This window comes from Psittacula echo (genome assembly GCF_963264785.1).
Source record: "Psittacula echo genome assembly, chromosome: 5".
NCBI lineage: Eukaryota > Metazoa > Chordata > Aves > Psittaciformes > Psittacidae > Psittacula > Psittacula echo.
This window is the reverse complement of record NC_137739.1, coordinates 3047383-3073722: the sequence shown is the minus strand read 5'-3', so window position 1 is coordinate 3073722 and position 26340 is coordinate 3047383. Positions and strand designations below refer to the sequence as shown.

General features: G+C 55.0%; 2 protein-coding genes across 3 annotated transcripts; one reads left to right on the top strand and one right to left on the bottom strand.

Annotated features, from left to right (window-relative positions):
* The first annotated feature begins 12096 nt into the window (after positions 1–12096).
* MED9 (mediator complex subunit 9) lies at positions 12097–16187 on the top strand. Its single transcript, XM_080617900.1, has 2 exons — positions 12097–12485; positions 15783–16187. Exons 1-2 carry the CDS (start codon positions 12112–12114, stop codon positions 15997–15999), a joined length of 591 nt encoding a protein of 196 aa, XP_080474026.1. The 5' UTR covers positions 12097–12111; the 3' UTR covers positions 16000–16187.
* Positions 16188–18438: 2251 nt separating this feature from the next.
* RASD1 (ras related dexamethasone induced 1) lies at positions 18439–20212 on the bottom strand. Of its 2 annotated transcripts, none has more exons than XM_080617377.1 (2): positions 19838–20212; positions 18439–19576 (listed from the first exon to the last, which is right to left on the bottom strand). In XM_080617377.1, exons 1-2 carry the CDS (start codon positions 20121–20123, stop codon positions 19026–19028), a joined length of 837 nt encoding a protein of 278 aa, XP_080473503.1. In that variant the 5' UTR covers positions 20124–20212; the 3' UTR covers positions 18439–19025. The 2 variants fall into 2 exon arrangements, with proteins under 2 accessions (XP_080473503.1, XP_080473504.1); XM_080617378.1 differs by having other exon boundaries at positions 19281–19505.
* Positions 20213–26340: the final 6128 nt, after the last annotated feature.

Below are 26340 nucleotides of genomic sequence, written 5' to 3'. Positions count from 1 at the left end.
AGGGAAATGAATCCATGGTTAGAAAACAGAGCTGAGCAACCACAGACCTCTCACCCAGGAGAGGAGGAGGGCAGGGAGAACAGAGCTGCCTGGGGGCACCCAGGGTTGGATTTCAACACCCTGCAGAAGACACGATGCTTTTATTTCATCGTCTGGGTCCCTTTGCTGCCCTATGTGCATGGGGGGTGTTTGGTCTGGCTACAGAGCCCTGCGCTGATAAGGTGGGAATGGAGCAGCAACAGCAAAGGGAAGTGGTTGGGGTTTGGGATCAGCTATCAGGACCTGCTCTGCCCTCTTCCCTCCTTGCTCCCCAGGCCCTGGTTACTCAGTAGCCCCTTATTTCTACAGCCCCTTTGCTTCGCTTTATCTCTAAGCTGATTTCTCTTAGTACAACACCACGTTTGCTGCCACTCACCCTGATTCTTATTGCCTTTGGGTCTCCTTGTGTCCCTCCTGGACCGGGGCAGAGGAACAAATGCTGGAACTAGAGGCAAAAATGCGCATTTTAACATCTCACGTCTGGTTTTTTCCAACCCATGCACCCTGTCACCCATCCCGTGGATGCCACTGCTGTCCTCAGGCAACACTTGTAAGTCCCTAGGGCTTTGTCCTGCGTGGCCACATAAAGGTCATGCCAGGACAGTCCTGATGCTGGGGTTCCTTTGATGCTGGCTCCGTCCTGCTCCACCTCCACCATAAATCACAGCACGTTATAAATCCCTGCCAGCGCTCAGGGACCCATCCTTGGGGAGGGCAACGGTTCACTCCTGAGGCAGCAAAAACAAAGATCACGTGTTTCACATGGATGATATTCCCTGCGGGCACAAACTGGAGCTGGGAGCAGGGGGGGTGCTGGCACCACAGCACCGATCCAGCCAGACCTGTGCAGGGACAACCCAGGGCACCAACCTTTGGTAAGACTGATGCTTCCAGCTGGATGCACTCCCTGACCCGGCTCCTGCGTGAATCCTTGTGCCAGCACAAGGAAAAGGGACTGATGAGGGCAACAGGGGCACAGGGCAGGAATAAACAGCACTGGAGGGTGATGCTGGAAGGGCTGTGGCCAAAGGCAACAGTGATGGAGCTGTCCCAGAGGGTCCCCACTCCTTCCCCAGCCCCATGTTTACAAACCCTCCTATTCCCACCCCTATAGTGACTCCTGGCCTATGAGGACCTGTCCTCACCCAGCCTCGGCTTAGCTCTGCCAGCAGAAGGATTTGGGGAGATTTGGGACCAAACACATGCAAACAGCCTCACAGCAGCTTTCTGTGGCAGTGCAGAACAGGCTTTACATTTCCTAGTGAAGTGCTGAGATTACCCGGGCAGCTTGATTTGCTCTTAGCAAATCCTGTTTCCTTGCTGTGACGGCTGCTGCAGAAAGCCCGAGCAGAGGGTGGCTGCGTTTGTCACTCAATAGGATTAAACAGGCTCTCGGCACACAAGAGGGGCAGCGCCGGTGGCTCCCGGGGAGTTATCGGCCACATCCCAGGGATTTGCCGGGAAGCGCCGGAGGAGCATCCGTGCCAGCGGCGATTGCTGCGAGCACCAGCGTGGCCGAGCCCGTGTCATTTCTCATCACCGCCTGGCTCTGCAATCTCATCTACAGGAACCCAGCAGATTATTTCTCCACTTGTGTGTGTGGGAGGCTGATAAGGAGCCGGGAAGCGGGGAGACGCTGAGGTTTTGCCCTTGGGGCTGCTCCGGGGCAGGTAGTGGGTGACAGCGCGGTGCCAGGTCCCTATTGGCTATCAGAGGAGCACAGTGATTTGCTTATTCTTCTAGAAATAGCTCTTCCTACACTAGAAGGGAAAGCCACCTTCGTCATCCTGTGCCTGCATCATGACTAATAGGCCAAGCACCAAAACAGCAAGGATTGGCTGCCCAGGGGCATCTTTTTCATTTGTGGTGGTCCACATTAGAATCACAGAATGGTTTGGGTTGGAAAGGACCTTAAGCTCATCCAGTTCCAACCTCCCTGCCATGGGCAGGGACACGTCACACTAAACCATGTCACCCAAGGCTCTGTCCAACCTGGTCTTGAACACTGCCAGGGATGGAGCATTCACAACTTCCCTGGGCAACCCATTCCAGTGCCTCACCACCCTCACAGTAAAGAACTTCCTCCTTATATCCAATCTAAACTTCCCCTGTTTCAGTTTGAACCCATCACCCCTTGTCCTATCACTACAGTCCCTAATGAAAAGTCCCTCCCCAGCATCCTTACAAGCCCTCTTCATTGTCCCTCATTTCTGTAACCTGAAGGTCCCCTGGGTAAGGACCAGCCAACTCTTTCCGTGGCTCGACGTGAGGCTCAACCCCATGTTATGGCTATAATAAGCATGGCCTTGCTGCCAGCCACATCTGCTCCCTGTCCCCGGCTGTGTCCCCACGGCACAGTCCAGGCTTGCTGGCCACAAGCTGGGTTTTCGGGGTGAGACAAGGTGGGGGCACCCACATTCCTGGTACTCTGGTTTTCCAGTTCAGTGCCCTGTGCCACTGAGGGCAACAGTCACGTTTGGCATGGAGCAGTGGCACAAACTCCCTGACCCCTCCGGGGCTCACCAGGCACAGGAGCGGCAGCGAGAGCCCAAGGGGTCTCTACATCAAAGCTGGTCCTTCACTAGAGCTGCTCATCCCTGCCGGTGGCCCTGGGTTAATGGAGAGGATGGGGACAGCTTTGGGCTGTGCCGCCGAAGGACGGGATGGGAACACATGCAAGGGTGCAGCAAGGCTGCCCGTGGTGTCAGAGCGCAGCAGCCGGGATGCTGGAACAGCCCGAAGGTCCCGTTCCAGCTCCCGAGCTGGAAACAAAAGCGCCTCTTGTTCCCGTCCTGTTTTCAAACCCGGAAAGGTCGGGGCCGTGTGAGCCCGCCTAGGCTGGGCAGCACTGCCAGCTCCCACCGGCCTCGGAACACGCAGGGAATGATGTTACTGCCTGGCTGAGGAGAGCCAGGGGCCTTCCCAACCCTCCTGTTTGGAGTATCCTGCACCCACAGTCATGTCTCATCCCTTCTCCTTGCACTGCATGGGGAGAAGGAAAGGAAGATCCATGGGAATGATGCAACCGCATCATGGACCCCCTGTACCCACCAAGCCTCCAAAGCCCTGCTGCAACATGCCATCAGCTCCTGGGATCTGTGCTGCCACCACCAAGGGATTCCCTAATTCACCTCTAAATCCCCCAAGCCCCAAGGCTTTGCTCTCATTAGATGGGGCCATTGTTAGAGGGGCTGGTGCTGCCAGCACTGGGGGCTTCATAAGCAGCCCTCTTGCTGGGATGAAATGCAAAGAGTCCATACGCCCAGCACAGCAGCATGGCCCTTCCATTGCCACATCAGGCTCTGAACTATCCCACTGTCCCCATGCTCGGTGCCTGCATGTGCTGCTGCAGGGATCGTAACAGGGAAAATCATTAGGCACGGGGCTGGGAGCTCAAGGGACACTTGGAAATCAACCCCAGCTCTCTGCCCAAGGCCAGCCCAGCTTGAAGTGACAGCAGTTTCCTCCCATCCAGGAGGAAAAGAGGGTCTGATGGGGATGGATGCTGGTCCTGATCCAGCCTGGCCCCCCAAAGGCTCCGAGGGACTCACTGCCCTCCAGATCCCAGAGCTGTGTTTTGCCCATGGGTCCACACCAGCCTCTGTGGAGGGAAGGAAAATCCTGCACCAGAGCCGTGGGGAGGAGGCAGGGCTGGGACTCAGAGCCAGGAACATGGGAGCCCATGCCTATTGTGCAGGGAGCAGTGTACCCGACAGCCAAGGCTGTTCCTCCCAGCACCCTGTGTCCCCAAGGCAGCTTTGGCGTTCTTACTCCTCAAGCCGCCGGGGCATTGACATTCATTTTGACCTTTCCAATCACAAGGATGTTCTGTCCTTCCCAGCCAAGTACAGCCTGGATACCCTGTGGGTGGATTAGACTGTATATACAGTGGCTGCAAATAGAGAGCTGGCAGGGAAGGAGAGGTTTTGTGTGCTTGCAAGGCGGTTGGATGGGAGAGAGGAGCTGCCACCAGCGCCTGCTTTTCCTCCTGGGATGCCCAAGTGGATGCAGCACACCAAGGGAGGGCAGTGACACTAGGAATGCTGGTTTGGTTGGAGGGAGAAGGGATCCAGCTCCAGAGGCTGCTCCCGGCTCCCCACATTTCCCATCCTCCAGCTAATTGCATCTTTGGTATTGAGAGAACACAAAGAACTGCAATTAGGAGACCACGTGCGGAATCAGCCACGAGGGCCCAGCTGGTGCCTGGGGATGGTCCTTTCCTTCTCAGTCATCAAAACCCGCTCTGGACAGGCTGTTTCAGTGCAAAACCTACCCCAACCCAAGCGCTTGAGCTGATACGAAAGGCAGCACGTTCCTGTTCCCAAGGTATAATATATAGTTATAGAACAAGCTCATGTACTTAAATCAGCATCCTCCCCACCTCAAGCACAGCACATGCCAAATCCTGTGCCCCACAATGGCAACCCTGAGAGGGAGTGGGGTGCAGGTTGCATGGGGTTGACGGCAGCCATCCCCATCACCCCATCCCCTCGCAGTCCTTGGAAGCTGGTGCATATCCCTGGATAGAGCTGCCTCCTCCCTGCTCTCTGCAGCACAGGGTTTGGCACAGGGCTCCGCCATGGCTCTCCTTGAGCCCTGGCACACGCAGGCTTTGCCAAAGGCCGGCTCCATCCAAGGCTGTCAGTGCGCGGATCCGGCCACCCCGCAGCCCCATGGCGCCAGGGAGGCGGGAAGCTTTGTGCTTCCAGCCCGGATTCATCACTTATCTCTTCCCCTCTCTTGCCCTTACACATTTTTTCCTCTCTCTGTTTTCCAATCAGCTCATAGGGTTCTTATCTCGAGCCCAAATCACCCTTTCCCAAAGGCAAGCTCAGCAGCATCCTCTGCAAACCCATTTCCAGGGGGTTGCGCACCACATGAGGGGCACAAGTGAAAACCTGGCAGCAAAACCTCTTGCCCTGCACCTTTATGCCACACTGATGCCCTCAAACCCCTTCCAGCACCCAAGGCAGGGATGGGGAAGGCCAAGCACAGGGCATAGACCCCAATGCCCAGCATTGCCTCCTCACTGCTGGGCTGTGGCTCCAATCTCTGGAGCAGGGGAGGGGGAAATGGTGTTTAAAAGCTTCTGCAAGCCCAAAGAGGCCAGGGGGTTAACACAGCATTCAAGGCAAGGTTGGACACAGGGGCTCAGTGCATCCTGCATCACTGAACAATCAGCAGCAGCCATGCAGGTGCTGGATGGGAGCAGAGAGCAAAGCGCTGTGCTTTCAGCTCGCTCTAACACTCTCCAAGCAAGCCTTGTGCATCAGATCAGCCTTTGCTGTGGTCAGCCCTGATTAGGAGGTAGCAGGTTCCTGGGTCTTGCTGGTGGAGCAGAAATCAATGCCCAGTCAGGAGGTTCTGCCTTGTTCATCCTCCCCATTGCTCAGAGCGATGCTCACTGTGGTCCAAGCCCCAGACACATGTCTCACCGGCATGGAGCAGGTCTGCCCTGTGCAACAGCACGAGGAGGCTGTGGCAAGCCCTGCTGCCTGCAACAGCATCACCCAAATGAGAGGCACCACCAGACCGAGAGCAACATGGTGTGTATGAGAACATTACACTGTGCACTGTAAAGGCAATCCCTCTGTTTCTAAGGGGAAGAGGTTTCTGCCTTGCTCCCCCCTGCAATTGCCTGGCTTATGAGCCTGGTAGCTTAAAACATCGTAAAACTTAGCAAAGGGATCAAAGAGGGACCTGAGATATCCCTCATCCTAAAGAGCTCATGGATACCAGCGCCTGTGCAAAGAAGAGGTTCAAACTGCAGCCCTCCATAGGGATGGCTGGAGCAGGAACACACTGGGTCAGCAGGGAAACAGGCCCATGGGTTCCTTGTGTGGAAGTAGCTTTGTACATCCATGTGTGTGCATATCCATGCATGTGCACATGCTCTTACATAGCATCCCATAGCAACAAGGTTGTGTCTGGGTGGGACATGACTCCCTGCGGATTTGGCTCTGTTTCAGCACACTGATGAGGTTTGCACATCCTCATGTCCAGGCTGCCTCTTGGGAACAGTCGCTGACCCACACCTTACCCCAAAGCACATCACAGACCAGTGCTGCTGACAGCTTCAGGTGGCCACATCCAGCCTGGACCAGCCTTTCCCAGCTCAGAGGAGCCGCTTTCCACCCCTGAAATAGCAACTCAGATGATGCTCTCTGCAGCTGGGGATGATGATGCAGACTGCTCGTTATCCAGCAGGAACAATTAGACTTATGGCAATTAGCTCTGCAGTTGCTGAGAGATGCTGGAGTGGGCCAGCCGGCAGCCAGCTCCCTGTGGAAGAAGGGATGTGGTACCCAGCCTTGCCAGGGGCCACCATGGCCATGAAGCAAGAGCAAAATGCAGCGGGAGCATCCAAAGAGCCTCCTGCAGTGCCAAGAGGGCTGGGTTTGTGTGGGAGTAAAAGCAAGGACGGGCAAGTGTTTATCAGAGAGCCAAATGCCCTCTAATGACGTTTGTTTGCCTTCAGATTAATGATGAAATGGGCTGAGCCACGCAGGGGTTAGAAGATGCTGTTATGGACTACGTTGTTTCACGTGATGCTCTGGGCTCCCTCTGATGCAGGCTGGGCTCAACTTTATTCACAAGGTAAAATGGGTAGAAGCTGGCTCCAAGCTGGATCAAGCCATGGGCACCTGATGGTCACTGAGCCTGAGCTGGGCTTCAGGCATCATCCCTCTAGGGTAAAAAGTCAGGCTTCTGGTTGAGAAATGCCCATGGGGTAAAGACATAAAGGACAACTTCACTCATTTCACAAGTCACAACAACAGGAAGGGTTCTTCTTTTCCCCTTGACACTGTTTGAAAACCTCATTTGGAGTCTGAAGCAAGCAAGCCCCAACAGCCAAAGCCAATCCCAGCCCAAGAAACAACTCCTTGGATAAAACAGAGTGGCAAGAAGGCTTTTGGGATACAGCAGAGCTGCAGGTCACCAGCTGATACCCAAGGGGAGCAAGGGAACAGGAGCTGGAGGGATGTGGGGAGCCTGTTCTAGGAAACCCCAGGCCGTTTTCCATTGAGAACTTTATCAGAAGCAAGCAGAGCACCGCATCCCGGCCTTGTTTGTGCCGCAAGAGCCAGCAAAATTCCCGGGAAACATTCGCTACCCAGTCAGCAGAACCTCTCTGATGCACTTTGTTTATCAGTGGCTAAACATTAAACCCTTGGCAAACTGGGCTCCTTGGGGCCAGGGACGTGTGACCGTGCACAGCCCAAACGTGGGTGAGAGCTGCTGGTGTGGCCAAGAAGGGGGACGGGATGCTCCAGGCAGGAAAAGCATTAAAGGGGTTCTCACCAAAGCTGGATGGAGCTTTCCCCATCTCCCAGTGCCTTCATTTGCAAGAGGGATTCACCTCCCACACTGCCAGTGCTGCCCCAGAAACCCACTGCTCTGGCACATAAACCGCATTCTTCAAGGACACCCAGTTTATCTTGCAAAGCCCCTATAAAATGGGCCTCTTTGCAGTAATTAGGCCAGTTGTAGTGAAATGGCAATAGCTAAAATCTTCCCCGATGCCATTATAAAGGTGCCAAAACAAAGTCCAAACAAAGCTCCTTGCCTCTCGCCCCCTGCATTAAATAACCAAAGAGCACCATTTTGCAACGCTCCAACATCAGGTAATGGCTTTTGCTGCCACACTTTGAAGGGAACCTGACAAAGACACAAAGCCTGACCCACTTTAGCAGAATAAGCACAACATCAAGAAGGAGAGCAGGGATTTCGATAAAGCCCTTAATGCAACTCCATTAGCAAGTCTGCTACAAGCAGCCAGATAAATTCATCTTGATAAGTCTGCCCTCTGAACAGTGGGAGCCACAGATGCACGAGCACACAGACGCACATAGGGATGCACACGTATGGGCTGCCCCACTCCATCACCTTCCCCACATGCAGGATGTGCATCCAGGAGGTTGGGGCACTGGTGCAGGCTCTTGCAGCAACGCTTTGAGCACAGATGCTGCTGCTGCCTCTTGTGCTTTGTGGCTCATTTGTAAGTAATAGCAGGGATGCTGTTGTCACTGTGCTGCAGCTGACAGCCAGCAGGGATGAGGCTGGTTTTACCCAGTGGTACCAAGGGCCCTTCCCTCTGCAGGGGGAGGTATCCTCAGGGGCACCCCAAAGCGACTTTCTCCTCTTTGCACTGGGTAGGAGCACTCAAACTCAGCTCAGGATGACCTGATGGGACCCTGCAAGGAACTGGTGGCTCCGAAGACTCAACACCCCATGCTGCCCATGGGCACAGAGCTGCCCAACAGAGGCAGTGAGCTTCGAAGATGGAGATGGGCCAGGTTGCAGCTAATCCAGCTGTGTGCTGTCCTGGATCCAGGCTTCTGTGTAGCTGTCCTTGCGCAAGCAGCCCTGTGTCCCCCATGCCTACACACTGGTTTACGTGCCTCTCCAGGGGTGGCACGCAGCCTGGTCCAGCCCCTGTGTTTGCTCAATGGTGGCATCACTGAACATCACCAGATCCCTGGCCACTCCCTGTGCCTTTGAATCATCCCCATTCTCCCCCCGAGGCTCAGTGCACCAAAGCACTGACCTTCACAGCCAGGCCAATGCCCTGCAGCTCCAACACCAACCCAGGCTCTATCCTGTGCACTGGAGGATGTCACTCTCCCAGAGGATGGCATCTCGCTAGCCATGGGATGACAGTCCTCTCCATTGAAGGAGCTTTCCCAGCAACTCTGCCAAAGCACAGCGAGCTCCAGAAGGCACTTGGGGTGGTTTGGATGCATTTGATGCTGTTTGTTCACACCGGATGGATCTTGAACCCCAATGGTACCCAGGGCACCAGCAGCTCTGGGAGCATGTGGTGGTGCAGGGCTGCACGTCTGGGGAAGCCAGAGCTCCATGGCCTTCAGCCTCTCTGGTTAAAACATTGCTTCAAAGGATGGAGCTCAGCTTACAACCCCAAAAAGCTTGGGAAAGCACGGCCCTGCAATGGTCTCTAAATGACACCAAGACTCAAGACAGGGCAGAGGCAAAGACCAAATTCCCACCTGCTCAAAATTAAGGGGTTCTTGGCCAGGAACCCGGGCAGTTGCCATGACCTAAGGAAAAGGTCCAATGTTCCTGTGCTGCTGGAGCTGTAACTTCTCATTCCTATCACCCCATCCCAGGTGGCCACAACCCTGACACCACCTCCCAGCTGAGCAGTACAGGCTTATCCCACCACAGCAGCTTAGCAAGGCTTCAATAGAAAACTCAGTGCAGGAGGAAGAGATAAAGTTCAACCTGGTGATAGCCACATATTAAAAATGATAACAGAGCTGATGGCAACAGCACAAGCTCCAGATGGTCCGGCAGCAAGCAGCAGAACCCAGTGAAATGCCAGCCCATCAATATAAAAACATCGAGTCATTGTAAGGAAAAGGTGAAAGGCACAGAGTTACCTGGCACTGAATGAAGGAATCGGCGGTAAATCCCTCACAAGTTACCTCTGGAAGCAGACAAGAGGCACAATTTGTACAGAAATGACAGGAAAAGCACAACATTGGTATCGTAAAGGAAACAGGCATCAACAAAAGAGGCTCCAGACAGAGGTTATTTGCTCAGCTGGGTTTTCAGATAACGGGTTAACCAAATGTTTGGATGAGCAATGAGTGCACGTCGGCTTCAAGATGTGGAAGATAAGATGGTTCGGAGACATTTGCACACTTAGAAACTGGCTGCCCAGGGAGTGAATTACACAAAGAGCCCCAGTCAAAGGAGAGGAACAGGTCGATCATTTGCTCTTCGCGTTTATTACCAAATCCAGAGGGAAATTATTCTTCTCATTCAACACTAAGTGTCTTTGTTCATGTTTTAGCTGCCTCACTAGGAGCTTTCATAGGCTGCTCATTCAAACCCTTCTGCTGAGGAACTGATGGTGGCTGGAAAAACCCCAGCTTTCCTGCTGGGAAAATTAGGGAGACTTGCAGACCATCACCACCTCCATAAGACAAGAGCACACGGTCAGACACAGCCCTTCCACCTGAGGCAGAGATGCCGACAGGATTACAAAGTAATGGGGAGGGGGAAGACCACGTTGTTGGCGATGCCTGTTAGGACCAGCATTACAAGGATGTGACCCAGATCGTAAGCTCAGTCATCCCATGGGGACAAGGGCCTCACAGCTTGGAGCTCCACAAAGGCAGATTAGGGTCCACCAGCACAGCTCCTCAGAGGTCAATGCTTGTCTGCACCCCTAAAATCACATCCTCTCTTTCTTGCAGACCTGCAGACCCCATAGTCCTCACCAGTGATATGGACACACTGTCATGGTACATACAACAGCTCTACTGTGCCCCTCTCACAGGCTCATACTCAAAACAGTGACCACAGAGTCTCATCCAACCCATTCACCAGCATCTTCAGTGCTGGAGGAGCCTGTTGAACCACAACCCTATCACAAACATCTTCACTCTCCCCTGGATTTGCCAGAAGACATGACAAGCCCCTAAGGACAGAGATGGGTCACCTAAGGGAGCTGTTTCCACGAGAAAGAGGTGATAGGAAGGAACACAACCTAGATAAAGCTGTGCTCCAGGTGCTGTGGGAACACAAACCCCAAAATGAGACCGGAATGGCACAAAGCAAGCCTGATTGACAGTGCTTTAGGTACAGCTGAATGGTATCTGCACATTGTCACCTGCTCCAAGGACTGCCTGACTCACCCCTCAGAGGCAGGCACCAGCAATTAACCACCCTCTCCATCAAGTCAAGGGGAGAATTAAACCCAGCACAGTGCAGAGGGAAGAGTTCCCTATGGAGCCTGAATCAAGCCTTGCTTTAGAAACAGCCCGTAAAGAGTGACAGAAATGAACCTCTCGGCTCAGCCCCACGCGAAGGACGCAGCATCCTGCACCTCCTGCTTGGCTCAAGAAAGGACCATAAATACTACCAGTCTCTCCGCAGGGACCTGGGCTCCTTCTTCACACATTCCAGCATCAGTGCCTGAGCCAGGATCTATTCCTGACAACAGGAACAAAGTGAGCAATTGCATCTGCTATATTTAGAGCAAAGAGTCAATATTCCTTGTGGTTAAATGGTTACCAGCATTCCCATTTGATCTATAAATAGCTTCTGTTCGCCTTTTCAAAAGAAACTGGTTTAAAGAAGAAAATTGCCTTCCCAGCCCATGACTGTTGAGCAGGGTGGGCTATTTCCAATGAAACATTAAGTTACGCATTTTCTCCTCCAAATTCCTCAGCTTTCCAAGCCAGGCTCTCAGCGAACACTCCAGCTTGCTTTCCCTAAACTAATGCCCACTACCCTTCCACCCCTGGGCACAAAGCCTGCTCCCACATTAACATTAAGGCATTACAAAGACCACGTCCCCATCACTCAGCCCCATCAACATACTGTCCCCTCTGAAGTCAAACTAAGGACACCAACTACTGAAAAACCACACTGGGAAGCTGGGATGTAACAGAGACAGCAAACCCCTGCAGCGGTGATTCACCTAACACTGGAGAGGGAGATTTCTCCCCTAAGCTCTGGGTCGAAAGGGAGGGATGCGCACAGCGCTGGCGCATAACCTGAGCACATCAGGGGGTGCTGGTGCAGGGTGGATCCTGGCACCCCTTCTCCTCTCACTGCCGTTGGGGTGCACGAGGGGGGATCACTGCAGGGGCACTGCCCGTGCTCAGCGCAATCCCCAGGCTCGGCTCAGACCCAGACCCGGAGCCGGCCCAGGCCAGACCCAAGCCCGGGGGGTGCACTCGCTGCCGGACCATGCCGAGGTCAAAGCTCAGGAAAGGCCCAGGCCAGGCCCCGGTGCAAGCTCCGTCCCAAGCCCAGGCCCAACCTCGGAGGTCGACCCGCTCCCGGCTCATGCCCACGCCAGTGCCCGGGGAAGGCCCGGCCCAGGCTCAACCTCGGAGGTCGACTCGGTGCCGGCCCATGCCCACTCCAGTGCCCGGGGAAGGGCCAAGCGAGGCCCCGGCGCAGGCTCCGACCCAGGCCCAACCTCGGAGGTCGACTCGGTGCCGGCCCATGCCCACGCCAGTGCCCGGGGAAGGCCCAGCCCAGGCTCCGGGGCAGGCCCAGGTCCAACCTCGGAGGTCGACCCGCTCCCGGCCCATGCCCACTCCAGTGCCCAGGGAAGGCCCAAGAGCGGCCCCGGCGCAGACTCCATCCCAGGGGCAAGCCCGAGGCTCGGCCCGCTGCCGGCCCAGGCCCACGCCTGGGGAAGGCCCACCCCAGCCGGCCGCAGGGGCCGGGCGGGGCGCGGAGGCAGGGCCGAGCTCCGCGCCCCGCCCGCCCCGCTCCGTCACTACGCGGCGCCGCGGCGGCCGCCTGGGGTCCGCCATGGCCGCGGCGGCAGGGGGGGTCGCGGCCCGCACCGCCGAGGAGCCGCCGCCATCCGAGCCACCGGCCGAGCAGCAGCCGCCGCCGCAGCCGCCACCCGCGCAGGAGTTCTCCTTCCTGCCGCTCGTCCACGACATCATCAAATGGTAACGGCGGACACCGGGCCTCGCCTCGCCCCGGCCCACCGGGACCGGCCCAGCTCCTCATTACCCACTCCCCCAGTGATGCTGTGGGGCAATGGAGTTCCCCCTTTGACGATGCTTTCCCACCTTCAGCGCCCCTGAGCTGGGTGATGGGGTCCCGCTCTAGAGGTTTTCTCCAGACCCCAACATCCTCAGAGTGCCATGGATAGGCAATGGGAATGGAGTCCCCCACTCAAATGATGGGTTCACTCTCCCTGAATGAGGAGCAGGGCTATGGGGTCCCCCTTTTAACGATGCTTTAGCACCCTCAGGTTGCCCTTAGACAGGGATGAGGGCAATGGGATCCCCCTCTAATGATGCTCTTCAGCCCCCTGCCTCCTGGGGTGCCATGGATGGGGAGCAGGACAATGGGATCTCCCTTCTGATTGTACTCCCCACCCACCAACATCCTGAAGTGCCCTGGATGAGTCACAGGGCAATGAGGTCCCCCCTCCCAGCATCTCCTTTTCCCTTTCCCTCCCCGCTAGAATTCCTGGGAAGAGCTGGCACAGCCCCAGGTGCGTCTCTGCTCTGAGTCATGGCAGTACCTGCGTGGTGGTTGGGTCACCCAAGCAGTGCGGGTGCTCCCATGGGCCAGGGACACTGCCCCACCATTAACAGCCAGGAACAGGAGTGTTGGACTTGCACTGGGTTATTGCTGCAGATAACAGTCTTGTGTGGCTGATAACAGCGTCAGAAAGTACAGGCAGTGCTGGGGCAGGAATACAGCCGGGTTCTGGGGAGCTGTAAGGAGGAGGATGGCTTCTGTGGTGGTACAGGGTAAATTGTTCTCATCCTGGGTCAAGATAAGTACTATAAGGTCTGGAGACCTGTGCTGTGTATGGCCCAGGATAACCCCTTCAGAGATCCTGAAGGTTCCAGTAAGGTCATGGTTCTGCCATGGAAATCCATGGAGGCTTTCACCTGTACGCTATGGAGTTAAGGCAGAGGGAATGGGAAGCATGAATTGCTGGTTGTGGTCCTGGCTGGCCTTTCCCTGTGCACTGCCTAAGCTGAGGCTGGGTTGTGCCCTGCTGCTGTTTCACTTACATCAAGCATGTCTGAAAGGCAAGAGAGTTCACCCTTAATGGCTCCACAACCTGAGTTGTAGCGAGGAAAGACTGAGCACCCCTGGACACATTGGTCCAGGTACAGAATGGCTGTGAGAACACAAACCTTCTGACTGCCTCAGTTTCCTTGTTGTGCTGGGGGTGCAACCTCAATCCTGCCTGTTCTATCCAGACCACACAGGTGAGGCTAAACCCATTGCTGGCTGCATGCAGGTGCATAAGTGAGCCATAACCATGAGCTGAGACCTCCCAGATTCCTGTATGTCACTGAGCAAGCCATGGTGACCCATAGAAAACAGCCCTTAGGATGTCTTGTGCCCTGTCTCCCTGAGTCACCCACTATTAGCAGCCATCCCACTAACCAGCTGCGTTCCTTGGCTTCACACACAGCATTTCCTGCTGGAGCAGATGTAGGTACACTGAACAGTGCTGCAGGCAGGTAAGACCTCAGAGGTGATGGGATGTGTCCCTGACAGATGGCAAACGTGTTATCCTTTAACACCGCCGCTAGCTGCAGAGCCCAGCCCTGCTGTTTTGACACATCTCCAAGGTGACTCTGCTTGGGAGTGAGGGTATGTCACATCAGTTTGCTTACCCTCAAGGACACGTGCTCTTTCCTGTTGTTTGGGTCTGGAGAAGGTTTCCCCAAGCAGGGCTTGTTGGTATTTTCAGCCTTGTACAGTCAAATGGCATCACCGCTGAGGTCCCAGCATATGGCTCCACCACTGGAGGGCTGTGGTGCTGTAATGAACACTGTGCCTTAAGGCAGGTTTTATGCTCAGTCCATCAGCCCAGGCTGTGGCTGGATGTTGTGTTCAATCCTGTGCTACTGCAGGCAGTCTCTTCCCACACTTCCTCACCCCTGCCTGTCCATGCCTTCAGAGAAGGAGTCGTTTCAGTGGCTTGGTCCAGCAGGAAAACCACTCATCAGGGTTAAAACCTGATTCCTTTGGATCAACCACACAGACAGCTACCTACCTGTGGGGAAGGGAACAAGACTTGGGGATGCCTGGAATGGGAAGGACATCCCTCTCAAAGCCAGCCTGTAGCAATGATAGATTAAAGGCAGCGTCTACCCATCCATCCCATGCCATCAACCTCTGTGTGTGTGTGTGCCTGTACTTTTCCACTGCCATCCCGACCGGGAATGCCTGCATAATGGGGCTCCATTCTAGTACCAGCTGCAGTTTGCTTTAGGAGGGAGTAATGACTGCTTTGTTCCAGCAGGCCTTCTGAAACAAGCGGCCACCATCTGGTTAAAAGCTTTGCTCTCAGCCATGGCACCATTCCCCAAAGTTTAGAATCGAGCCCGTCTCTACCCTGGCCATGCCAAGCAGGTTTATTTTTAGATCTGGCTATAGAACAGGCTCCAAGTTGTCAAAGACCATTAGAATCCCTCTCTCCTTATTAACAGGCGCCCTGGAAGCGGGGACTTGCTTTTGCCTGGCATCAGGGAAACTTCTCGCTGGTGCTAACAAAGCTGAGGCAGATACTAATGAGGCGTTGAGAGCAGACGCTGCCTCAGACAACGCTGATGCTTGAAAAGCACAGAGCTGGCTGCAGAACTGATTGTGCCGCTCTTAAAGGACAAGCAAAATAAGCTGTCGCTTCTCTTTTATGAGGTATACATCCCCAGAGAGTCGTTTGAAAGTTCCAAAGTGCCATTTTCTCTGCCATTGGATGCTCTCGGATACTTTGGGGAACAGTTTCTATTTTGTGCTGTCAAGCTGTTTGAATGCATTGGGTTTTTTCCGTTGTATTACAGCAAGCAACAGGTCATGGGTGAGACTGGGAGCTTTCTTTCCAGGTGCCTACACGCAACACACGTATGCAATCTTACCTTCCCCAAAGAGAGAGACGGAAGTTCAAACAGAGGGAGAATGTAGCCTGCTCCGTGGTAATGTTTTAAAGCTGCAGACAAGCTCCTAACCTCATTGATGGGTCCTGAGGTAACTGGAAGTTGGCAGCAAACCAGTTTGCTCCAGAGGTTACCCAGTCTGTGTATCTATCTGTGTCCATTTCACTGGGATAGGTGAATTAGGTGTGTGTAGCTAGATACCAAGAGCAAACTTTGCCCAGTGAGTTCCAGTTTAAGCCCTGGTTGTACTGGAAATGATAGTCACCCCCACAGGCTGAAGGGGTGTTTCCAATAGGAGAATTCAATGGTGCCTTGCTTTTCTCTCCTCTGCAGCATGGACAAGGACAGCCAGGATGTTCACCAGGTGCTGAATGAGCTCAAGAACAAATTCCAGGAGATTAGGAAGCTGATCAGCTCCATGCCCGGCATCAGTGTGAGCCCAGAGCAGCAGCAGCAGCAGCTGCAGAGCCTGCGGGAGCAGGTCCGGACCAAAAATGAACTGCTGCAGAAGTACAAGAGCCTTTGCATGTTTGAAATCCCCAAGGAATAGGAAGGGTGCAGCTCTGCTGTCAGGTCTGAGGTACTGAGATACCTCTATCCTGGCTGAACAGGAGAAATAAAGGTGGCAGAAGTTCACTTCTCTTTCTTGTATGCTTGCTTTTGGTGGCGTTGCTCTGAAGTTGTGCCTGTGTGGATCAAAGGCATGTGGCACTGAATCAGAACACTGTGTTTCACATATGATGATGACAGTGGTATGTTCACTTTGGTCTGCTGTAGGACTGTACATTCGTACGTCTTCTGTTTCTTCTCTGGGTGAGGGAGGTTGGTTTTCTTTACATTGAAGCAAGCAAGGAGACATGATGTTTTCTCCTTGCTATGGGTCAAAATACCTGCTGGTTACCCTCAGCAAGAAAAAGGAGCATTTTCTGCTTTGGGGTTTCTTTACACTTAAAAATGGCCAAACATCAGGAGAGAATGTAAGAGGGAAGCATGAGCCATTTGGCCTTGCTCCTGGAAAGGATCTCTGGAACACTTTCCAGTCTGTGTGTTGAAAGAGGAACGATTGCTTTCAATTGCTTCTGTATTTCTTTCTTTTTAAACAAGCAGCAGTTGTGTCTGAGATGAAGCAAGCAGGGATTTAGAAATGCCAGACTGCCTCTCTTGTGTGTTCACTGACTGGATGTGGACTGGGGCAGGGGCAGGGCTTTGGCAGCACAGAGGACATGCGTAGCCTGGGCCCAGCTCCTGGGTCTTTTGCTCTTCGAGGAAGGGCAAGCAGAATCAAAACAGAGGGCAGAAGTGATAAGAGCTTTTAGCTACTCCACACGTGACAGAAGTCAGGCTCAACAGGATGGGTCAGTTCCACATCCAAAGTGCTCCGGGGGCTTCCCATTTTTGGGCATTTGGGAAGTAAAACAGTTGCCAGTGGCTGATGGAAAGCTCTTGAGTGTTGTATCACCTTCAGATGGATATTGGGGCTCCCTGCCTCTGTCTTCCTGCTGTTGGCTCTCACAGTGGCAGAGGACAATAAGCAGCACCATGTCTTGTTGGCTATAGAAGATGTGATGGGACCTTGAATTTCGTGGTTCTCAGGTTGGTAGTGGAAGAGGTGAAAAACCAGCTGGAGAAGTAAGAGTATCTGTCCAAAACCAGTGTTAGAGGGTGGGTAACACGCCTTCAAAAGCAGAGAAGCAAGGTGTGTTTGTGTATGGTTTTCCTTTCCTAACCCAAAACACAAGCAATCCTGCTCGCTGGAATGGTTGCAACTCACCTGGAACCTCGAGATTACTGTCTCCACTCTACTAGTACTTTCGTTGGGAAGGTGCCAGCGCGTAAACTCTGAGTAAAGCAGAACACCAAGATAAACACAGCACAATGTACACTCTTTTTATTACTGGAATTACCTTTCTGTCAACCATTGCCTGCCCCAGCTCAATACATTCTCATGTCTCACTCCTGGATGGGGGTTTGCCTTCTGTTGCCAGTTGCTATTCCTATGAAATCAGGGCATGTGCAGGGCTGGAAGAAACAGCGCGCTTCCAAAGAACTGCCTGGCAGTTAACACAGGAACAAGTCAACTCTGGCAACTTGAATCCAAGTTTCAACCGAAACAGGTTTGGTTTGCATCTCACTCGCCCACCTTCATTTTATGGCTTCGGTGGAATCTTCCTGCCATTAATATGTATTTGTTCTGCTGCTTGAAGGGGCTGGAAATGAACCGCAGCAGAAGCCGGAGCCAGGAAGAGCTGCTCTTTGAAGAGCTTTCCCCTTTCCCTTCTAGCAATACTAACTCCTTAAGAAGAGATTAAACCCCATCAAATGCAAAGGTGACCTTTCAAGCAAAGCACTTCCTTCACTCCTATTGCAAAATCAAAACAATACCCCAACCAGGGTGCAAGTGACTCACTCTCTGTTGACATCATTAAAGCATGCTTAGTTAATGGGGGGGAAAAAGCATGAAACACAAGCAGCTCTTTCTAACAATGTGATGTCAGGCTGCTGGGTTGCTGCAGTGAACGCCATGCCAATGGCCAGCACAGCGTGGGGCTGCTGCCATCGTCACTTGGTGGTGGTGGAGTGAGGAAAGAGTCTTGGCTCGGAGACACGTTTGAGTAACTAAGTCTGTGCGTGGCCTCTTGTTACCCTGACCGCTTACAGAGCCAGAAACCTTTGCACTGGGAGAAAAGGGGGTAGGTAAAGGGGTTGAATTGAGAGGGTTTTAGCGCTGTAGAGCGGGGTTTGGGCTTTGTTGAGCAGGATTTGGTTCAAAAGGAAAGAAGCCACAGGTGTCATTTGAAAAAGATTTTATTCATTTGTAGAAAAAATAAAACATCAAAGTTTCACCCACAGTAGAAACACTTGAGGAGATTTTTGTTCATGTCAATGCCAAGCAAGACCTACATAAAGTGCTATTCGTTTCTTACTTAGAAAACCCCTTCCCATTCCCCCCCCCCCCCCCCGAATCTTGCAAATGAGACAAGACGAATGTAAACAGGAGTCAGTGTTTCGGTCCATCGGGACTGTAACTCTGCAATGCCTTTGCAACAGCTGAGGAGTGTCTTCTGCACGTGTTCCATAGACACAGACCCACACAGGACACAGAGCCAGAGGCCGTGCTCAGCTTCTCAAGGTAAGAAAACAAAACAAGCCAATAGAAGCCAACCCCAAACCCTCAAGAAGCAGGCGCTGGCAGGTCCCTGCCCTCCCCTCCTGAAGGCTGGGTGGCTTGGGAGGAAAAGAAACACCTAAGTCCGTGCCCTCCACACTAATCCTCCCATCTGGCTGCCCAGCAGCTCACCCTTTCCCTGTCTCTCTGCCTTGAGGAGGCTGCTCCCAAGGAGATCCCCATCCTGCCTTCCTAAGCCTCCCCCCTTCGCATCCCTTCCTCCCAAAATCGCCCCCCGGAGGGAAGGGAGATGATGAAAGCAATGCCTTGGGGTAAGGGAAGCTGGGGAAGAGGCGAACCCCTCTCTGTCTGGGTGGGTGCCTGCCCAAACTCAGTTTGGAAACAAGCATCTTTCCCCCCCTCCAGTCTTTCCTTCTTTCCTTCCTTCCTTCCCATGGTGGGGAAAGCTCCTAACTGATCACGCAGCGATCCTTCTCCTTGCTGTGCCCACCACCGATGGCTTTCTCCCTGATGTACATGAGGTCGCTGTGGACACTGGGGCGCCGGGCGAAGGGGGCCACGATGCCGAACGCCTCCTCCGAGCTGCCCCGGCCCCCCTCCTTCAGCAGCTTCTTGCCTTTCAGCGCCTTCTTATGCAGGATGTCACAGTACTGGACCGAGACCTTGCGGTGCAGGTCGGGGCTCATCTCACTGGGCAGCTTGGCCATGGCGAAGAGAGCCTGGAACATCTGGTCCAGGCTGCTGTTCTTCTTGGCCGAGATCTCAAAGTAAGCGCATTTCTTGGGGTCCCCTCCTACCAGCTGCTCGATCTCCCGGGGTTGCACCTCCCGGTAAAAGTCACGGTCACCTTTGTTGCCGCAGATGACCAGGGGCACCTCGATGTTCTCCTTGGTTTTGTTCTTCAGGCATGACTTGGTCTCTAGGATTTGCTGCTTCAGGCGCTGCACCTCCTCAAAGGAGTCCCGGTTGTCCAGGCTGAACACAAGGATGAACACGTCTCCTGGGGACAAAGAGGGAACGTGAGATGGTTGCAGGGATGGGGACACACTGTCTAAGCAAGGTGCTTGGGGAGGGAAGGAGCAGGCAGCACATGGGTCCTGCATCCTCCCATCCACCCCATGCAGGGGCAAAGTTGCCCACACCGCACACACTCAAAATCCCACCTCCCAGGACTGGAGAAACACCCCAAAACTGGGCAAGAACACCTGAAATCCGCTACAGGGACCCCCCATTTCCTCCTGGCGCTCCCCACCACAAGTACCTGTGAGGATGGAGAGGCGGCGCATGGCGGGGAAGGGGTGGTTGCCCGATGTGTCCAGGATGTCGAGCTGATAGACCTCCCCGCGGATGCTGTAGAACTTGCGGTGGAAGTCCTCGATGGTGGGTGTGTATTGCTCCTCGAAGCGGCCGGTGAGGAAGCGGGAGACGATGGCCGTCTTGCCCACCTTGGAGGAGCCCAGGATGACCATGCGGTAGCAGTTCTTGGCGGGGATGCTCAGCTCGGCCTCGCTGGGACACATCTTCTTGATCATCGCTGCCAGTTTCATTGAAGCGAAGTGCAGCTTGCGCCGAGGAAGGAGGAGGATGAGGAGGAGGAGGAGGAAGGCGATGCGTGCCCGGCTGCTCAGCCCCCTCCCCTCGCAGGAAAGGCCACTGTGAGCTCCGCACGGCCGCTGCCTCGTTATATGGAGGAGGCAGAGACCGCCTCTCGGCGCGTCACGGCCCGGGGCGGCGGCGGCGGCGGCTGAGTCAGCGCCCGGCTCCGCGCCTCGCAGTCCCCTTCACAGCCCGGTCCCGTTCGCAGCCCTCTTTGGGCTCCCGGTGCTGGGCAGCGCAGCCCCGTTCACAGCCTGATTCGCACTCCGGGTACTTGGGAGCCCCGTCCCGCTCGCAGCCCAGTTCCCACTCTCGGTACTTGGCAGCTCCGTCCCATTTGCAGCCCAGTGGGGGCTCCCCGCGCTACACAGCCCGGTTCTCACTGCTAGTGCTTGGCATCCCTATCCCGCTCGCAGCCAAGTTAAGGCTCCCCAGCGCTGCACAGCCCAATCCTATTTGCAGCCCGGTTCCTATTCCCGGTACTTGGCAGCCCCCTCCCGTTCGCAGCCCGATTGGAGCTCCGGGTGCTGCACAGCCCGGCCCTATTTCAATCACAGTTTGCACTCTCGATACTTGGCGGCAGCCTCGTCCCGTTTGCAGCCCGCTTTGGGCTCCCTGGTGCTGGCAGCCCGGTCCTATTTGCAGCCCGGTTCGTGCACCCGGTGCTTGAGAGCCCCGTCCCTTTTGCAGCCCAGTGGAGGCTCCCGGTGCTACACAGCCCGGTCCTCATTGCCAGTGCTTGGCAGCCCTGTCTCACTCGCAGCCAAGTTAAGGCTCCCCAGTGCTGCACAGCCCAGTCCTATTTGCAGCTCGGTTCCCACTCCCGCTGCTTAGGAGCCCGTCCCGTTTGCACTCCGGTTCTGCACAGCCCGGTTCCTACACCCGGTCCCATTTGCAAGCCGTTCCCGTTGCGGCTCAGCCCGCAGCCCCGATGCTTTTGTCGCCGTTCCGCTCGCAACCCAGCTCGGGCCTCCCGAGGCCGGCCCGAGCGGGATCCCTCTACCCGGTGGGAAGCACCCGGAGCTGGGGGTACCGGGGGATCCCAGCCCGCTCCCCGGTGTGGTTTCGCTGCGGTTCATACACTTGATCCCAGGGCAGGAGCGGGCCCCAGGAACGCGCCCCGCACACAGAGCGGAGCAAAGCCCTGCACCGCCGGCTCCGCCGCTAGGGGGCAGGCAAGGGCCCGGCAGGCGGCGCAGCAGCCGCACTGCCCCGGGCAGGGCTTTGGGGTACGATCCGCAGCATCGGGCCCTAGAGCCCCTGTGGGGCAGGGGGGAGCTGCCCAGAGGAGGAGGAGGAGGAAGGATGCTCCCAGGATGCAGGGCAGGCGGCAGGGTTGCTCCCGGCAGCAAGCAGGGTGTGTTACCTGTAAGATGCTGGGTCTCACTGCAGCTGGGTGCCAAGGCAGTTCCGCAGGCTATAATGTGCTTGAAATGGTGCTGGGTTCAACCAGCATCACCCCGAGACAGCAGCAGCCAAGCAACAGTCCTCAGAGAAGCAGGAGTGCTGCTCTGCTGTGGGATCTCTGGGCTACCCATGAAAGAGAGGGCCTGGGGAAGCCAAGCTCCTCTTTAAAATCAGGCTGATGAGCAAGTGTGAATTAGAAACACTTGTGAGGATCCATTAGGAAAAACACTTAGCAACAGGGTCAGGGTAGCAGCACTGAGAGGGGTCTTGGGGACAGCTGGAACACAGAAATCAGTGCAGCTCAGTGCATCTCATCAGCACTGCTTGGGAAGCGGATGGTGCTGAGCTTTTCACCTCCCCCGAGTGTGGTCTCACACATGGATATTAGCTTAAACCCTGTCCAAATGCTTGTGAAGGAATTGCAGCTGTCTGTGGGATGGAAGGGAAAAGCATTCCGGTTTTGCTTCCCTTGCAGCCCCATTCCTATCTGCAGGGGAACATCCTGCCCTGCAGCAAGGCACAAGGGCACTTTGGGAAGGGAAAGTGGGACAATTTCCCATGTTTATCCATCTGTGTGTGAGACCCCAACAGGGAAAACAACGAGGGGGGAGGATAGGAAGTGCTGACCTCTGGGGGACAGACAAATCCAATAGCTTGACTGGCATTTATTGTCAACTGAACAACTATTAATAGTGCCAGGAAGGGGCAAAAATAGCCCGCTCGAAGCCTTCTCCTGGGTTAGCAGCAATGGAAAATCCATTTGCTTCCTCTAAAGCTCCTCTCAGAGTCATGCAGAGCCTCAGGACAGCAGCATTATGAGGCATTAGGCTGAGTCCCCCCCAAAACCACCTTGAAACTCATCCCAGGGCCCATTTCCCGGGGGCTGATGGATGATAACGGATCCACCTCGACACGAGGCAATGGCTGTTAAAATCACTCCCTATTTCTGACCTGGCTGCAAACAGCCCGAGTCTGAAGCAGGGGCAGGTGAAATATCACATCCCCCCATGGGTGCCTATGCGGAGCTGGACCTGTCCTTTATGGGGTGCTTTGCTCATCATCCTGTTCTGGAGGATCATAGGATCATAGAAGAGTTAGGATTGGAAAGGACCTTAAGATCATCCAGTTCCAACCCCCCTGCCATGGGCAGGGACACCTCTTCTATGCAGCTGCTTGGTACAGCAGGAGCCACAGACACCTTCAACAGCATCCAACATCAGCACGGATCAGTCCCTGGTTTCTTCCTATTTCTCCCCCCCTGTTTGCACCCTCCTGGGTTTACCAAGGAATAAACCCACCCAGAGGCCACGGGGAAAGGGAATTCCACGAAAGCCACACGAACATCCCAACGACAGAACATGCGGCTCCCCAGGGTCTGCCTCGGACGAGCTGTGCAGGCAGCACCAGCCTCTGCAAAATGTGGGAAGCAAAATGTACCAGGAGGCGGGATCGGGATGCGTCGGGCCAGGGCAGGAGCACTGGGGGATACTTGGAAGAGAACAATTACATCAGAACATGGCTTTGGTTTCAGGGTGTGCTGTGGGGAAGGGAAGCAGCATCGCTGCAGGGCTGAGCTGGGTCATGGATGGGAACTCTGGGTCCGAGTGGTGGAAAAGGAAGGAAGGATCAGCAATTGATGCCTTTTCCACCCTGGCACATCCAGCCCCTGTGGGCCATGGAGGGAGCACATCCTACACGAGCTCCTTATCACTGCTGTTAAGATGCTTCATGTGCTACCAAGGGCTTATCCCCTGTGCAGCAGCATGCAGCATTCCCTGGCTCCAGAGTGGGGCTTTGCCCCCGGATACAAGTCCACAGCCTGGCTTTCCTGGCTCCCCAATTCCTGCTCTTCTGCCCCAGGATAGGGACCTGTTCAGCAATAGGACCCCTCTCCCTGTGCGGTGTATGACATCCCTGTGTGCTCCTTGGGACCCTGCACATCAATCACCACCATGGGCTGTTTCCCAGTGTCTGGGATCTTATGGGACCCCAAATCCTGTCGGCTGCTCCCCTGGGATGGGAGAAGGAGTGAGGAGCTGGAGGAAGAGGGTGTAGGGAAAGGAAGGGAGGCTTTAGCTATAGCTCTTGCTTGCTCCCTTGGGGAAAAGCATCTGATTAGCTCAAGCTGCAGCATCCCGCGATGCTCTTCATTCCCTATATTATTAACTTGTCTCATTTTATTAACCCTCCTTTAAGGCTGTTCAAGAGCAGCACGTAATTCACAACACAGAGATGAGATAGGATGCAGGAGTGGGCTGCTGGGGGACTGGGGGGGGTGCGGGTGGGTTTATTTGCTTCCTTCCCCCACCCCCTGCTTCTTTAGCAACACTTCCAATGTGTCTCGGTTCCTTTTAGCTCTTGGGATCTGACTAAGAGGGAATTTGGAAGCCGGAGACGTGCCTCAGATCCCCACTTCCTTGAGTCACCCACGCAAGGGGCGGTGAGAGCTCCCTTGGGGATGCTGTCCCTGTGCCTGGAATGATGCAGCTCCCGCAGCAACCTCTTTGGACTTTCTCCATCTCCTCCTCTTCTCCCATCTTTGCAGCAGAGGCCATGGATCACCATGGGACAAGAGCTCCGCATAGAGCAGAACTGAGGTTCCCCAAAGCCAGGGACACCCCAGGAATCCTCAGCTCCCACTTTCCATCCCATCTCATCCCATCCTTTCACCTATGGTTCCTTCAGAGGCAGCAGCATCCCGCCAGCATCTGGCATGGACAAAGGTGTTTGCATGTCCTGGACATGTCCCCAAACTCCAGCACCTTCTGCTCCCTTCCAAAGAGCGACAGATCCCTGGGATTAGAGGGAAATGTCACCTGTAACCAGAGATGGGCTCGGAATACAAGGCAGAGGGAACAGGGATGCTGAGTGTCCCCAGCGGATGCATTGCTACGGATTGAAGGAGGGTTCCCATGGAAATAGTGATGGCCGCCGGGGTTACAGGACAGAAACAAGAGCCCAAGAGGAGGCTGGAGCTGGCACAGGGATGCAGCCGGGGGTGAGGGCTTGGAACATGGAAGTGTTTCATGTCAGGTCCTGCATCTGTGCCTATGGCTTTGGCTGTGGGGTCTGCTGATGCTGAGGCTGTGATTGGAGGTGTTGGGGTTGAGCTGGGTGAGGGCTGAGCCCAAATCAAGGCTTCCTGCCCTGATGCCGCAGCAGAACAGAACTGCAGGCTCTGATGTCTCCTTCCCAGGGGGCTCTGGCTGCTCTGCCTCCTTCCTGTGACCCCCATTTACTTGTGGCTGCCGCATCCCAAGGCCAGGTTGGACACAGGGGCTTGGAGCAAGCTGCTCTAGTGGAAGGGGTCCCTGTTCGTGGCAAGGGTTGGAGCTGGATGAGCTTTAAGGTCCCCTCAACCCAAACCATTCCATGATGCTGCGCTCCTTTTGCTGAAGGCGTTGTGATGCTGAGGCCATCGAGGACCAGGGACACGTCCCCAGAGGACCTGCACTTGGTTGTGACCACAAGTAACCCCACTCCTGTGTTTGCTTTCGCCCAGGGGAGGGACGGCCACTGGCCCTTATGTGACAAACAAACCCCATAGCCAGGAACAAGGATAAACTCATGGCGCAATCGGGGCAGCCGCGCTGAGTCTGCACTTCTGCTATAGGGGAAGATGGAAGGGAACGGGGGGCTCCGGGGCTCCTGCACCCATCCCGGTGCTGAGATTGAACCCACACACAGCCATTGGTGGGCAGGGGAGATCCTCGTCTGCCTCCAGCTGGGATTTGGAGCAACAGCAAAGATGAGCTTTGAGCACCCAGGGACAATGGCACTGGAAGGGGCAGTTTGGGCACTGACTTAACCAGAGAAGCTGTGGCTGCCCCATCCCAAGGCCAGGTTGGACACAGGGGCTTGGAGCAAGCTGCTCCAGTGGAAGGGGTCCCTGCCCGTGGCAGGGGTTGGAGCCGGATGAGCTTTAAGGCCCCTTCCAACCCAAACCAGGCTGGGATTCCATGATTCTATGACTGTTTTATCAGGGACCTCTTAACCCAGAGAAGGCAGACAGGAGACACAACAGGACTTTCCTTTACATGGGAATAAACCACTCGCCCTATCCCTGCAGTGCAGGGAACACAGCCTGAGCTTTAAACACTCACAAAGAAATGCAATGGGAAGAACACCCCAATAAGAAGCTGTTTCCAAGTGGGAAACCACCAGTGCTGGAGCCCAAATCAACACCTGGGGCAGGACCAGGATTTGTCCCACCTCAGCAGAGCAGGGACTGAGCCACATGGCAAGCTCCTGCTCTGGGGTCTGTGGCTGCAGGCACCCCCCATGGATGCCCAGAGGATGCTTCAGTGCCGGGAGAGCAGCAGCACCCCATGTCCAGCATCCCCCCTGCCCTTCACATCAAGGTCAGGGACAGCGCAGGGATCACATCCATCCATCACCGCCCTCCACCCCGGGGCCTTTACGCACGGAGCTCCCACCACGAGTCAGAGGACGAGTTACGAGGCTGTTTGCTTTAGTTTGCACACCAAAAGGCCGCCGGGACAGCCCGGAGTGCTGCCACGCTGTGCCGCTTCCTCCTTGGAGCCCAGCTCCGAACAGGAATCACAGGAATGTGCTGCTTTTTCCATGGCGCGGTTTGTTCCAGTGGGGAGCTGTTTACCGAGCCCGGCTCCTCTCTGAATCAATCACAGCCTGGGTTTGGGTTGAAGGGACCTTAAAGCTCATCCAGCTCCAAGCAGGGACACCTTCCACTGGAGCGGGTTGCTCCAAGCCCCATCCACAGGGAAGAGCTTCTGCCTAAGG